Genomic DNA, 16,281 nt, shown 5'->3' on the forward strand with positions numbered 1-16,281 from the left:
TACATTTATCTTCAGCGATTACTTTACTACAGTGAACACTGGATCATAGACATAAATTTGCAACAGACAAAATGCCAGTTCTTCACAAAGCATTACATACACCCATCAGTCATAACAATAAAACCACCTCCTTGTTTCTACACTCACTGTCCATTTTATCAGCTCCACTTACCATAAAGAAGCACTTTGTAGTTCTACAATTACTGACTGTAGTCCATTTATTTTTCTACATACCTTTTTTGCCTGCTTTCACCCTGTCCTTCAATGGTCAGGACCCCCACAGGACCCCCAGAGAGTAGGTATTATTTAGGTGGTGGATCATTCTCAGCACTGCAGTGACACTGACATGGTGGTGGTGTGTTAGTGTGTGTTGTGCTGGTATGAGTGGATCAGACACAGAAATGCTGCTGGAGTTTTTAAACACCTCACTGTCACTGCTGGACTGAGAATAGTCCACCAACCGAAAATATATCCAGCCAACAGCGCCCTGTGGACAGCGTCCTGTGACCACTGATGAAGGTCTAGAAGATGACCAACTCAAACAGCAGCAATAGATGAGCGATTGTCTTGACTTTACATCTGCATAGTGGACCAACTAAGTACGAGTGTCTAATAGAGTGGACAGTGAGTGGACACGGTATTTAAAAACTCCAGCAGCACTGCTGTGTCTGATCCACTCATACCAGCACAACACACACTAACACACCACCACCATGTCATTGTCACTGCAGTGCTGAGAATGATCCACCACCTAAATAATACCTGCTCTGTGGTGGTCCTGGGAGAGTCCTGACCATTGAAGAACAGGGTGAAAGCAGGCTAAAAAAGTATGAAGAGAAACAAATGGACTACAGTCAGTAAATAAATGAACAGTGTGTGTAGAAACCATATATATATGTACAGTGTATCACAAAAGTGAGTACACCCCTCACATTTCTGCAGATATTTAAGTATATCTTTTCATGGGACAACACTGACAAAATGACACTTTGACACAATGAAAAGTAGTCTGTGTGCAGCTTATATAACAGTGTAAATTTATTCTTCCCTCAAAATAACTCAATATACAGCCATTAATGTCTAAACCACCGGCAACAAAAGTGAGTACACCCCTAAGAGACTACACCCCTAAATGTCCAAATTGAGCACTGCTTGTCATTTTCCCTCCAAAATGTCATGTGATTTGTTAGTGTTACTAGGTCTCAGGTGTGCATAGGGAGCAGGTGTGTTCAATTTAGTAGTACAGCTCTCACACTCTCTCATACTGGTCACTGAAAGTTCCAACATGGCACCTCATGGCAAAGAACTCTCTGAGGATCTTAAAAGACGAATTGTTGCGCTACATGAAGATGGCCAAGGCTACAAGAAGATTGCCAACAACCTGAAACTAAGCTGCAGCACAGTGGCCAAGATCATCCAGCGTTTTAAAAGAGCAGGGTCCACTCAGAACAGACCTCGCGTTGGTCGTCCAAAGAAGCTGAGTGCACGTGCTCAGCGTCACATCCAACTGCTGTCTTTGAAAGATAGGCGCAGGAGTGCTGTCAGCATTGCTGCAGAGATTGAAAAGGTGGGGGGTCAGCCTGTCAGTGCTCAGACCATACGCCGCACACTACATCAAATTGGTCTGCATGGCTGTCACCCCAGAAGGAAGCCTCTTCTGAAGTCTCTACACAAGAAAGCCCGCAAACAGTTTGCTGAAGACATGTCAACAAAGGACATGGATTACTGGAACCATGTCCTATGGTCTGATGAGACCAAGATTAATTTGTTTGGTTCAGATGGTCTCAAGCATGTGTGGCGGCAATCAGGTGAGGAGTACAAAGATAAGTGTGTCATGCCTACAGTCAAGCATGGTGGTGGGAATGCCATGGTCTGGGGCTGCATGAGTGCAGCAGGTGTTGGGGAGTTACATTTCATTGAGGGACACATGAACTCCAATATGTACTGTGAAATACTGAAGCAGAGCATGATCCCCTCCCTCCGGAAACTGGGTCGCAGGGCAGTGTTCCAGCATGATAATGACCCCAAACACACCTCTAAGACGACCACTGCTTTATTGAAGAGGCTGAGGGTAAAGGTGATGGACTGGCCAAGCATGTCTCCAGAGCTAAACCCAATAGAACATCTTTGGGGCATCCTCAAGCGGAAGGTGGAGGAGCGCAAAGTCTCGAATATCCGCCAGCTCCGTGATGTCGTCATGGAGGAGTGGAAAAGCATTCCAGTGGCAACCTGTGAAGCTCTGGTAAACTCCATGCCCAGGAGAGTTAAGGCAGTTCTGGGAAATAATGGTGGCCACACAAAATATTGACAATTCAGGAACTTTCACTAAGGGGTGTACTCACTTTTGTTGCCGGTGGTTTAGACATTAATGGCTGTATATTGAGTTATTTTGAGGGAAGAATAAATTTACACTGTTATATAAGCTGCACACAGACTACTTTTCATTGTGTCAAAGTGTCATTTTGTCAGTGTTGTCCCATGAAAAGATATACTTAAATATCTGCAGAAATGTGAGGGGTGTACTCACTTTTGTGATACACTGTATATATATATATATATCAGTGGCGATTTCTCTAAGACTGCAAGGGAAGCTCAGCTTCCCCTAAAATGTCAAAAATTAAATGGTCAAATATGTACAGTTGTGTTAACATTTCATTGACTACAAATGTGTTAGAACACGTATATCTCGAAGATGAGTTCGTTCAGAATCAGCTAATTATCACAAATCGACTCGATTTTGTTAACTTAACTCATTCATTCCCGGAGCGTCAATGCATTTACCCGCAGAAGCTGAGCGTCTCTTTGCTTCTATGGGGCTGCATGGGCGGGACTTAGAAACTCGCCGGTCATTGGATAAATGCCACGATTTTGTCCCGCCCCCAGACGCTGAGCGTCTCTGAGGGTGAATAGAGCTGTGGGCGGGTCTGGACGCTGAGCTTCTGCAAGATGATTGGAGGATCAGTCGAAAGGCTGAATCCCGTTTTGATTGACAGCTGTCGCTGGGAGCTTCAGTACCATCGCGGATTTTGCGAGTGAAGTCGGAAGACAAACTGCAACCCATTTCATGCCATTTTCTTGAAAACTAACAAAGGGGAGAATTTATACATTTACAGTGTATCACAAAAGTGAGTACACCCCTCACATTTCTGCAAATATTTTATTATATCTTTTCATGGGACAACACTATAGAAATAAAACTTGGATATAACTTAGAGTAGTCAGTGTACAACTTGTATAGCAGTGTAGATTTACTGTCTTCTGAAAATAACTCAACACACAGCCATTCATGTCTAAATGGCTGGCAACATAAGTGAGTACACCCCACAGTGAACATGTCCAAATTGTGCCCAAAGTGTCAATATGTGTGACCACCATTATTATCCAGCACTGCCTTAACCCTCCTGGGCATGGAATTCACCAGAGCTGCACAGGTTGCTACTGGAATCCTCCTTGGACACCTTGAACTCCTCCACCTTCCACTTGAGGATGTGCCACAGGTGCTCAATTGGGTTTAGTCCATCACCTTTACCTTCAGCTTCCTCAGCAAGGCAGTTGTCATCTTGGAGGTTGTGTTTGGGGTCGTTATCCTGTTGGAAAACTGCCATGAGGCCCAGTTTTCGAAGGGAGGGGATCATGCTCTGTTTCAGAATGTCACAGTACATGTTGGAATTCATGTTTCCCTCAATGAACTGCAGCTCCCCAGTGCCAGCAACACTCATGCAGCCCAAGACCATGATGCTACCACCACCATGCTTGACTGTAGGCAAAATACAGTTGTCTTGGTACTTCTCACCAGGGCGCCGCCACACATGCTGGACACCATCTGAGCCAAACAAGTTTATCTTGGTCTCGTCAGACCACAGGGCATTCCAGTAATCCATGTTCTTGGACTGCTTGTTTTCAGCAAACTGTTTGCGGGCTTTCTTGTGCGTCAGCTTCCTTCTGGGATGACGACCATGCAGACCGAGTTGATGCAGTGTGCGGCGTATGGTCTGAGCACTGACAGGCTGACCTCCCACGTCTTCAACCTCTGCAGCAATGCTAACAGCACTCATGTGTCTATTTTTTAAAGCCAACCTCTGGATATGACGCCGAACACGTGGACTCAACTTCTTTGGTCGACCCTGGCGAAGCCTGTTCCGAGTGGAACCTGTCCTGGAAAACCGCTGTATGACCTTGGCCACCATGCTGTAGCTCAGTTTCAGGGTGTTAGCAATCTTCTTATAGCCCAGGCCATCTTTGTGGAGAGCAACAATTCTATTTCTCACATCCTCAGAGAGTTCTTTGCCATGAGGTGCCATGTTGAATATCCAGTGGCCAGTATGAGAGAATTGTACCCAAAACACCAAATTTAACAGCCCTGCTCCCCATTTACACCTGGGACCTTGACACATGACACCAGGGAGGGACAACGACACATTTGGGCACAATTTGGACATGTTCACTGTGGGGTGTACTCACTTATGTTGCCAGCTATTTAGACATTAATGGCTGTGTGTTGAGTTATATCCAAGTTCCATGTCTATAGTGTTGTCCCATGAAAAGATATAATGAAATATTTGCAGAAATGTGAGGGGTGTACTCACTTTTGTGATCACGGCAGTTTTCCAACAGGATAACGACCCCAAACACAACCTCCAAGATGACAACTGCCTTGCTGAGGAAGCTGAAGGTAAAGGTGATGGACTAAACCCAATTGAGCACCTGTGGCGCATCCTCAAGTGGAAGGTGGAGGAGTTCAAGGTGTCTAACATCCACCAGCTCTGTGATGTCATCATGGAGGAGTGGAAGAGGATTCCAGTAGCAACCTGTGCAGCTCTGGTGAATTCCATGCCCAGGAGGGTTAAGGCAGTGCTGGATAATAATGGTGGTCACACAAAATATTGACACTTTGGGCACAATTTGGACATGTTCACTGTGGGGTGTACTCACTTATGTTGCCAGCCATTTAGACATTAATGGCTGTGTGTTGAGTTATTTTCAGAAGACAGTAAATCTACACTGCTATACAAGCTGTACACTGACTACTCTAAGTTATATCCAAGTTTTATGTCTATAGTGTTGTCCCATGAAAAGATATAATGAAATATTTGCAGAAATGTGAGGGGTGTACTCACTTTTGTGATACACTGTATATATATGAAATGTTACTATGCAAATTGCTCCAGGTTTCATTATTTTAAAAATATTCCCTTTGATTGTGAAAATGTCATGCAGTAAGTCATGCTCTCTGTGAAGGAGTTTTCTAAAGTTCTTGAACTCTTGAATGGAAAAAAGCTACAGATCTTCAACAAATACCATAAACATCCCTGTCAGAACAGATGTTTTCATAATCCGCAAGTGCGCAGTTCATGAAACCACATATCATCCCTGGAAAGGTCCGGCACACAAATAATAATAATAAGTAATAAGCAATAAACTGCACCAAAATGATCTCCATTCCTACAACCTATGCAAAAACAGTTGCACGTCTAAAATGTACATGAGCGTTTAAATAATTCTAGTCTACACTAATTACAAGAAAGAAAAAAAACTTTTTCGCAATAATTCAGCATGTCACTTTGGACAATTAAGGGTTACTTGTACGATCTCATGAACACCACACCCATAATGAAATATGTAGGTGGGAATATCATAAAATGAGTCTGCTTCCCTGCCAACAACATACACATCACTGAAGAAAACATGAATGGGGCAATGTATTGGGACAAAATTCTGCAGGTCAAGGTGCATTGCCTAGCCAATCTCCTTAAATATTATAAACTTTATTGTTCCTTTATAGCCTTAAGATTTAAAAACAATTTCCCAAAACAAATGAGTCAAATTTTAATTATAAGGGCACTCAGGTGGCGCAGTAATAAAACACGCTAGCACACCAGAGCTGACATCACAAACTCGTAAGTTCGAATCTCAGCTCTGCTACCGACAGGCTGGGCGCATAGACGGGCAATGATTGGCTTGTCCGTCAGGGTTGGATGTCAGAAGGGATTCCCTTTAACTGATGCAATTACGACCTCTGCTGGCTGACTAATGGTGTCTGCACAGAGACGGGGAATAATGGGGATCAGTGTGTGACTCTCTCTAACAAGATGCTGTCGGCTATTGCACACGCGTCGGAGGGGGTATGCGTTCGTCACGGCTATCCTTGGTCAGGAGGAGGTCATCAGCAGTAGAGAGAAAGCCAAATGAAATGGAGTAATTGGATATAACTGGATTGGGAGGAATATTGATGGGGGAGATGCCAAGTTATGAAACAACAACAACAAAAGTGGTTCAATGCTTGTTTTTCCTTAATTGTGGGAACATTTAGTGACTTTTTTCCCTATAATTACACTGCATGGTATAGTAACTGTTACTAATCCACTATCCACACTCTGTCCAAGATTTAGGGCCCAGTTCCTATTGCATAATGGTACTCAAGAAAGAAATAGATGTACTACATAATCTTAGTATTGACTAGTATTATTCCAGTCAATATTCCCACAATGACTGGCAGTAGGGATGTAACGATGCACCACAAGGCAGTTAATAATCAATTCAAAAATTCCACGATTCAAATCGACTTGACATGTAGGATGAACCGATATTCACTTTAAACAGCAGACGTCACTGGCGCTATATGCCAGGTTGCCAGATTCGGGGGTTTTCAGCCAAATTGGGATTAATTCAAAATTGTTTTGCATAGTTTGTATCTACCTCAGGAATAAAAGGGCATTCATTATAGTGATAAATAAAAGATAATCACAAATACAGTATTTTCTTTTATTATATATAATAAAAGGAAACTTTTGTCATCATTTGTCTTTAATTTCAGTTAATTGGGGAAAAATCGTATAGTGAACCCAGTATCATGAATCGCATCGCATCATCGGTCGAATGTATCGTTACATCCCTAACTGGCAGACATGTATGAAAAGGTGTGGACACTTCTTTTCTTCTCTTACTCCTGAGGCCTTGGAAGAAAGCGGTTCAGCGTTGGTGCCTGGGAAAATAAACTAATAGCCAAATGAGGGATTTTGACACATCATACTGCACCACAAGAAGCAAGATTAAACAATAAACACAACTATAAACAAGAATACAGACTCTGCATACAAGATGTTTATGCAACTGTCTATAGTGCCAAAGATTAAAGGTTGAAGCATGCGACTGCTATCCATGCATATTTATGCTGACTTCCAGCAATGCTGGGAGGTCCAGCTGTTTGAAGTGGGAAAATGGACTAAATGCTCAGCCATGCCATTCAAATGTGCCTCCCACTGCTTGGAGCAGTAGCCCTCATCCTCCCATCAGTCTGTTCTTTTTCTTTAATCCTATTAACAATGTTTGCTTATATTTGTTTTATAGAAGGATCAAAGCAGAACATTCCTTGGTGTTTTCCACAGAGTCAGGCAACTGGTCATGTGAAATGTAGGGTCAGACAAAGAGGTGGGCATACATGCAAGAAATCTCTCCATATCGTACCGCCAGGGTAGAAGAAGCATGATGAATGCTATAAAGAAATAAAGAAATAAAGAAATAAATCACTCTTCCATTTTCACAAGCTGCACCTGAATGAGGAAAAGGATCCAGGTAAGACAAAAGTAGGACAGATATTAGAGTCTGAGGATACTTGCAGAAATGCTTTTTCTCCTAACATGGGATGTGACAATAAACACTGTAGGTATCATTAGCGTGCAGTTACACACAAGTATCAAATCACAAGACATGCAAAGTTGTCAGTCCAAGAAACACTGGGCATAAGGAGGAATTTAACCTTGAACAGGCCACTAGTCCATGGCAAGCATTACACATTTACTTTTCTTCACATCCACTCACACCATCGACTGCCTTAATTGTTTGATAAAGAAATCTAAATGCATACAGGGAACCCACACATACGTTAAAAAAAGCAGGACAATCCGCACTTACAATTACAGACACTAGGGATGTAACGATGCACCACAAGACAGTTAAAAATCGATTCACATGTGTAACGATTCAAATCAGTTTACATGTATAATGAATCGATATTCACTTTAAACAGCAGAGGGCACTGGCGCTATTCACCTCGCCTGGTTGACGTCACTACAAGGTTGCCAGGTTCGGAATTTTCCAACCAAATTTATTTATGTGAGGATACTTTCTTTATTTGTATTATTCATTTATTTATATAATGTGGAATTTATTTTATTTCAGTTTACACAAAAAGGGAAATGTGCAGTATCGTTTTGCATAGTTTGTACCTACCTCAAAAATAAAAGAGCATTCATTATTTAGATAAATAAAAGATAAGCACAAATACAGAATTTTATTATATTTTTTAAGAGAAATAATAAAAGGAAACTCTGTCATAATTTGTCTTCAATTTAATTTTGTTCAAAAAATCGGGAAAAAATCGTATTGTGAACCCAGTATCGTGAATCACATCGCATTGTGGGTAGAGTGTATCGTTACATCCCTAACGGACACCAAAGATGAAATATTGGTCCCTTGGAGCTGCTTGTACCAGTACCAGTAATATGTCCTACATCATCATATTACAACTGTATCTGTTGCTTATTCCTTCTATATTATTGAGATCCTCAGTACCAATCCAATAAGGCGAAGGTTAACACATGGTTTCTCTGAGACATGACAACTTTTTTCAACTGCCTCTCATGCAGCTGAACACACTTGGCAGGATGTGCTAAGTGCCTTATTGTGTTTGCGTAAACATTACGACAGTCTTAATTGGGTAACATCACACTAATTGACAGAAGGAGGAAAAAAGCCAATAATTGTCCCACAAAGCCAGGATACAGCACTTGGCTAAATAGTGAATACATTATCCAGTTAGAAGTTTCCCTAGGGTCTCAGAGGATTTGCTCCAGGTGCCTCAGGTCTCTCAAAACATACAAAGGGTAGGTAGGCTGCACTAAATTCCCCCTAGATGTTAGTAAGTGAATGAAACGTGTGGGAGTTTTGCACTGTGATGGATTGGTGTCCTGTTCAGAATGTGTTCCTGTGTTTCTGGGTGGTACCAGACCCATTCCAACCCTGACTAGAATAATTTTACATAAGTGAATTTGAATTAATTACTTAATTTCTTTTTTTTCTATTTATTTATGCATTTTTTCCCCCCAATTTAGCATAGTCAGTTTGTCTTCCACTGCTGGGGGATCCCCGATTGCATTTGAGGCGGGTATATTGCTCCTCACGCCTCCTCCGACCCGCTCGCAGCCCTTAGCGGAACCCTTTTTCACCTCTGCACTCTGCACAGGCACCTCTCAATCTGCCAATCAGGGTCCTTACACAGCGTTTGAAGACCCTACCCACATAGTCTGGTCATCCCACCATAGCAAAAATGTGTCTGCTGCAGGCACTGCCAATTATGCCTGCTAGATGGCGCCCAGCTGACCGGTGACAACGGCAAGTTTCGGAACAAGGAGTTCAGAATCTTAGCACTGATGTGCTAGCGGAATATCCCGCTGCGCCACCTGGGCGCCGCACATTTCTAAAGAACATAGGCAGTGATAGCTCAGTGGTTAAGGTACTGGACTAGTAATCAGAAGGTTGCCGATTCAAGCCACACCACTGCCATGTTGCCACTGTTGGGCCCCTGAGCAAGGCCCTTAACCCTCAACATGTTCATGTCATAACTGTAAGTCACTTTGGATAAAAAGCATCTGCTAAATGTCGAAAAAGTAAATGTAAATGTAAACATAGTGGTCCTTATAATCTTACACCCCCATTAAAGGGCTAACAGTGATACAATGCCAGATACAATGCAAGCACCTAAGGCTTAATGGTTGGGCCTTGCTTAAAGGCCCAACAGTGGCAACCTGGTAGTGTGGGGCTTGAACTAGCAATCAATCAGTAATCCAGTACCTTGACCACAAAGCTATTAGTGCCCAAACACACACTTTTTAGGTTTGGTTTGTTTTAATTCCAATAATGAGAGCAGTCATATGCACCAGGCACCTTTAAGGATGATGGCGCCTTGTATGACCATATGCAATAATTGTAATAATTGATCCCTTGAGGAATGCAGTGGTAGTCTAATGGGTAGAGATGTGGGTTACCAACCACAAAATTGTGGGTTTGAATCCTGGCTCAGCCATGCAGCCATTGTTGAGCAGGGCCCTTAACCCTCTTGGCTCATGGGTGGCATCCAATGGCTGCCCCTGCACTCTGACCCAGCTTTCAAAGAAGCTGGGATATGTGAGTAAGGAATTTCATTGTACTGTACATGTGTATATGTACATATGACAAATTAAGGCATTCCATCTGCCCTAGATTATCATTATCCTTATATTCTTATGTATTTTAGCTATTAGATATACCCTCATAAATATCCTTTATAGCTAAGATATTTGCCCCTAAGTACCTACTCTTGTCCACTACATTCCATACAGTAGTCCATACACTGCAATTAACAGTATCCTCATCCTCCCAGATACCAAAGATTACACAGCAGGCTTTATCCCTAGAATTTAACTCTATGTACTTTTGTTGTGCACCTGAGTAAAGCGGAATTCACCTTGTGAAGTGTCTACTCGGAGACACTTTTATGTTTTACCCCAAGATACTTTAAACCTTTGAATGATTTAACCCTTCAGACATTTTTCCTGTAGATATTTTACCCATCAGTGCAACATACACCGACCAGACATAACATTATGACCACTGACAGGTGACGTGAATAACACTGATTATCTCTTCATCACGGCACCTGTTAGTGGGTGGGATATATTACATTTACATTTTCAGCATTTAGCAGACACTTTCATCCAAAGCGACTTTGGATAAGTTGTGACTGTTGTGACAGTATACAATCTAAGCAATTGAGGGTTAAGGGCCTTGCCCAACAGTTGCAACCTGGCAGATGTGAGGCTTGAACCGGCAACCTTCTGATTACTAGTCCAGTACCTTAACCACTAGGCTACAACTGCATATATTAGGCAGCAAGTGAACATTTTATTCTCAAAGTTGATGTGTTAGAAGCAGGAAAAATGTGCGAGTGTAAGGATTTGAGTGAGTTTGACAAGGGCCAAATTGTGATGGCTAGACGACTGGGTCAGAGCATCTCCAAAACTGCAGCTCCTGTGGGGTGTTCCCGGTCTGCAGTGGTCAGTATCTATCAAAAGTTGTCCAAGGAAGGAACAGTGGTAAACCGGCGACAGGGTCATGGGCGGCAAAGCCTCAGTGATGCACGTGGGAGCAAAGGCTGGCCCGTGTGGTCCGATCCAACAGACGAGCTACTGTAGCTCAAATTGCTGAAGAAGTTAATGCTGGTTCTGATAGAAAGGTGTCAGAATAGATAGTGCATCACAGCAATGGGGCAGTAAAAGGGGGACTAACACAATATTAGGAAGGTGGTCATAATGTTATTATTTGTCTGTTGGATACTCATAGAAACAAAGTGTAAACAAAGATTCTTCACTATTTTACACATTTTACTTTCAGAAAGGTTACCCAATTGAATAAACTTTAGGTATTTCATCATAATTCACAAAACCTCATCCACCTCTGCAACCATAACCATAAACAATACATTAATCAATATATACAGTCCTACACCAAGGTTTGGACATCCCTGGTCATTTATGTTGATTTTTCAAGTAACATTGACACATTCTCTACAGAGACAAACTAAAATATGGAAATATTTTGCATAACCATAATGAAAAATAAAATAAAATAATAAATGTGCCACAACTGTGCATGTTTGTCTTAATATGTTAAATTTAATAAAAAGATAAATACTGTAATTAATGCTCTGTTAAGTTAAAAGTCTGTGTCCTGTAGTGAATGTGTTCATTTCATGAAACCTGAAATTTGACCAGTGGTGTCCAAACGTTTGTCTTTAAGCTACATTTTACACCTCAGTACACTCTCTGTACACTCTATTGGGGTGGCAGGGTGGCTCAGTGGGTAGCACTGGTGGGGCGGTCCGATTCCTTTCTGTGGGGAGGTTGCAGGGACGCCAGTGGCACCAGGTGAAGCTGGCGGTCAGCACGCTCTGACCCAGCGAGTACCAGGTGAGTAACGTCATATGTCATACACTTTTTACACACATTTACACCCACCTTCTATACCCAGCACACATGCCCACACACACACAATACAATACTATTGCGCTTCATCTAAAGCTAAGTGGTTCTGACGAAAACCTGTTTACCCTCCCAAGGTTGATGACTGCGGATCGAGACTGCAGGGCCAACGGTGCTGCTCCTATTAGATGGGACAGGAACCTGGTGTGCTCCTACAAGATGGGACGGGAACCTGGAATGCCCCTACTAGATGGGATGGGAACCTGGCGTGCCCCTACTAGAGGGGACGGGAACCTGGCAGGGCGCAACAAAAAATCTGGCGTGCCCCTATTAGATGGGACGGGAATCTGGCATGTTGCAACAAAAATGTCCAGAACTTATAATGTCCAGGTCTTCTTCAAAGACTGGATTAAAAATAAAGAACTCCTCCAGGCCACCCAAGAAGGACAAGTTCCTGCTGAGTCTGGTTCCTCTCAAGGTTTCTTCCTGTAATTTTTAAGGGAGTTTTTCCATGCCACTGTCGCCCTCGGCTTGCTCAGCAGGGGTAAAGTTGATGTGAGACAATGTTCATAGTAAGAAGCGTTATATAAATGAGTCTGACTTAACTTGACTGATACACATAACGTGTATAATCTACCTCACCATTATTTACTCAGTACCAAGTAACCAACACTTGTCTCTAGTCTTGTCTTCCTTTATTTATTTTAAGCATTCTCGTATTATTGTACTGTTGTATACCTGCACTGTACTGTACTGTCTTGCACTTTTGTTCTATGCTGTACCTTGGACCTGGAGGAACGTTGTTTCGTTTCAATATGTACTTGCATACAGTGGCGGCTCCTGCCAAATCTCACAGGGGGGGCAATTGTTGCGATGTTGGCCAAGGTGACCTGTTCAATGGGTAAATTAAAGCTTAACTAATGAACATCTTAAGTCATCTGTTAGTTTGCCCTCACAAATGACTTTGAACATGGAGAGAGAGAGCAGCTTTACCATTAATCATAAAATTAAGTAAAGCTTCACACTAACAATTTAATTCAGTCTTAGAGAGAAGTGCCGGACCTGCTTGTGTTACTTTACTTTCGCCCTACACACGGCGTTACTAGGACTAAAAGTAAACACTACTTACAATAATAACCAAACCCCTTTTAATTCCCACGATAGCAGCAGTTTCCTTCTGTTTCATACATATCAGCGTTTCTCTCGCATTGATAAAAATACAGAACACCTCGTTTAGTTTCCAAATAAGGAACAATTATGTGTGACGCAGGAAGTCGTTCAAAATGCATTACAGTGCCTGCAATACGAAAAAAAGAGCTTTAACACGAGAGTCTATGAGAGCGATCTGGGGCGATTCTGAATCAGAGCCTGATCGCCCCAAAAGGGGCGGTACTGTACGGAACACAGCTCGGCGCTGATTGGACTGCGATATTCACATTGACAAGACTGACTCCAGAACAGTCACGGCTAGTTTAACACTGGTTGAATGTGATAGAAAAATTTTGTCCCTTTCGCCCTTTGGTGGTGCGTCGCCCGATCGCTCTAATGAACGAGCCGCCCCTGCTTGTATATAGCTGAAATGACAATAAACCTCTCTTGACTCTCTCTTTCAAGCGTTGGCTTACATTGACTGCAAGTTCTTGAATCTTTCAATAGTGTTATGTACTGTAAATGGTAAAAAAAAAAAAAAAAAAAAAAAAAAAAAAAAAAATTATTTAATTATTTGCAATCTTGCATTATGAAGATTTTGTTTACTTTTATTTTATTTTTTATTTTTTTAACTGATGGACTATTCTTTCGCAATGTTTGTTCTCCCCGGGTCTGCGTGGGTTTCCTCCAGGTTCTCCGGTTTCCTCCCACAGTCCAAAGACATGCAAGTGAGGTGAATTGTAGACACAAAATTGTCCATGACTGTGTCTGACATTAAGTAAGGTCATATGTCTTACACTTTTTACACACATTTACACCCAGCTTCTATACCCAGCACACACACCCACACACACACAATACAATACTATTGTGGTTTCAATTGACTGCAAGTTGTTGAATCTTTCAACAATGTTATGTACTGTAAATGGTAAAATAAAAAACACCTAAATTATTGAATTATTTGCAATCTTGCATTTTGAAGATTTTGTTTACTTTTATTTTATTTTATTATTAGATACAAAATTGTCCATGAGTGTGTTTGACATTAAACTTGTGAACTGATGAATTTTGTGTAATGAGTAACTACTGTTTCTGTCATGAATGTAACCAAAGTGTAAAACATGACGTTAAAATCCTAATAAATAAATAAATAAATAACTGTACACACTATTCACCCCCAGCACTTTACACTTGCATCTCTCAGATGCTTCCCCCCAATGATCGAACCCCAAGTAGGCTACATTACCTGCATGCGTGGTGGTGGTGGTGGTGGTGTGTAGAAGGATGAGATTCAGTAGTATCAGCAGGGCTGTGTCCTGTATCGCGGTTCCTGTGTTCATGGTGAATGTGGAGAGCAGTATGTCCGCTGTAATGAAGCAGTATCGGTATAACAGCGCTGATCACAGGGACTGCTGACTAACCGAAGCCATTCGGAGACAGCGGAGGAGACAACAACCCGCACACTCCGATCTGAAGATCATGAAGATGGACTGTCCACTTTCTGAAGTGTCCTCTTCGTTTGCAACCTTACTGCACTTAAAGTGCTCCGCACATCCACTCTCAACCTCTCTCACCCTCCCTCTCTCTCTCTCCGTCCCTAAAAACTTTCTCTCTCTCTCTCTTCACCCCTCCCACTCACACTGAGGATGAAAAGCGGCTCATATTGCACAATCAGACCTAATAAACTGGACCTAACGACATGTTCCACCTCACTGCCAACTGTACCATCTTTACATTAATTCAAGGATCATACACCAATCAGCCATAACATTAAAACCACCTTCTTGTTTCTACGCTCACTGTCCATTTTATCAGCTCCACTCACCATATAGAAGCACTTTGTAGTTCTACAATTACTGACTGTAGTCCATCTATTTCTCTGCATGCTTTGTTAGCCCCCTTTCATGCTGTTCTTAGGTATTATTTGGGTGGTGGATCATTCTCAGCACTGCACTGACACTGACATGGTGGTGGTGTGTTAGTGTGTGTTGTGCTGGTATGAGTGGATAAGACAGGACACCTCACTGTCACTGCTGGACTGAGAATAGTCCACCAACCAAAAATATCCAGCCAACAGTGCCAAGTGGGCAGCGTCCTGTGACCACTGATGAAGGTCTAGAAGATGACCAACTCAAAAAGCAGCAATAGATGAGCGATCGTCTCTGACTTTACATCTACAAGGTGGACCAACTAGGTAGGAGAGTCTAATAGAGTGGACAGTGAGTGGACACGGTATTTAAAAACTCCAGCAGCGCTGCTGTGTCTGATCCACTCATACCAGCACAACACACACTAACACCAACAGTAATAGGGCCAGTAATAGTTCAGTGGTTAAGGTACTAGACTAGTAAACAGAAGGTTGCCGGTTCAAGCCCCACCACCACCAACTTGCCACTGTTGGGTCCCTAAGCAAGGCCCTTAACCCTCAATTGCTCATTGTGTTCTGCTCACTGTGTAAGTCGCTTTGGATAAAAGCGTCTGCTAAATGCTGAAAATGTAAAAATGTAAATGTAACACACCACCACCATGTCAGTGTCACTGCAGTGCTGAGAATGATCCAACACCCAAATGATACCTGTTTTGTAGTGGTCCTGTGGGGGTCCTGACCATTGAAGAACAGGGTGAAAGCAGGTTAAAAAGCATGCAGAGAAATAGATGAACTACAGTCAGTAATTGTAGTAATTGAACTGCAAAGTGCTTCTTATGGTAAGTAAAGCTGATAAAATGGACAGTGAGTGTAGAAACAAGGAGGTGGCCATAATGTTATGGCTGATCAGTGTATATTATTATTTATTAGGTCATGTTTTACAGTTTGGTTACATTCATGACAGGACAGGTAATTACTGGTTACACAAGATTCATCAGTTTAAGTTTTAATGTCAAACACAGTCATGAATAATTTAGTATCTCCAGTTCACCTCACTTGCAAGTCTTGGACTGTGGGAGGAAACCGGCGCTCCCAGAAGAAACCTACGCAGACACAGGGAGAACATGCAAACTTCACACAGAAAGGACCCCTGCACCTGGCAATTGAACCCAGGACCTTCTTGCTGTGAGGGGCAGGGCTACTCACTAAGCCACTGTGCCGCCTCAGGGATCATATAATCAGTTTTATCAG

At 42.3% G+C, this 16,281-nt stretch overlaps 1 protein-coding gene across 1 annotated transcript in view; it reads right to left on the reverse strand.

The window, feature by feature from the left end:
• The window catches only part of col5a3a (collagen, type V, alpha 3a), a 180,503-nt gene extending 165,831 nt beyond the window's left edge, over nt 1-14,672 (reverse strand). The window contains exon 1 of the mRNA XM_063015234.1: nt 14,410-14,672. Coding sequence (XP_062871304.1) covers nt 14,410-14,503 — 94 coding nt within the window. The 5' untranslated portion in view covers nt 14,504-14,672. The remainder of the gene's footprint in view (nt 1-14,409) is intronic.
• Between the last annotated feature and the right edge of the window lie 1,609 nt (nt 14,673-16,281).

This window comes from Trichomycterus rosablanca, chromosome 2, assembly GCF_030014385.1.
Source record: "Trichomycterus rosablanca isolate fTriRos1 chromosome 2, fTriRos1.hap1, whole genome shotgun sequence".
Lineage (NCBI taxonomy): Eukaryota > Metazoa > Chordata > Actinopteri > Siluriformes > Trichomycteridae > Trichomycterus > Trichomycterus rosablanca.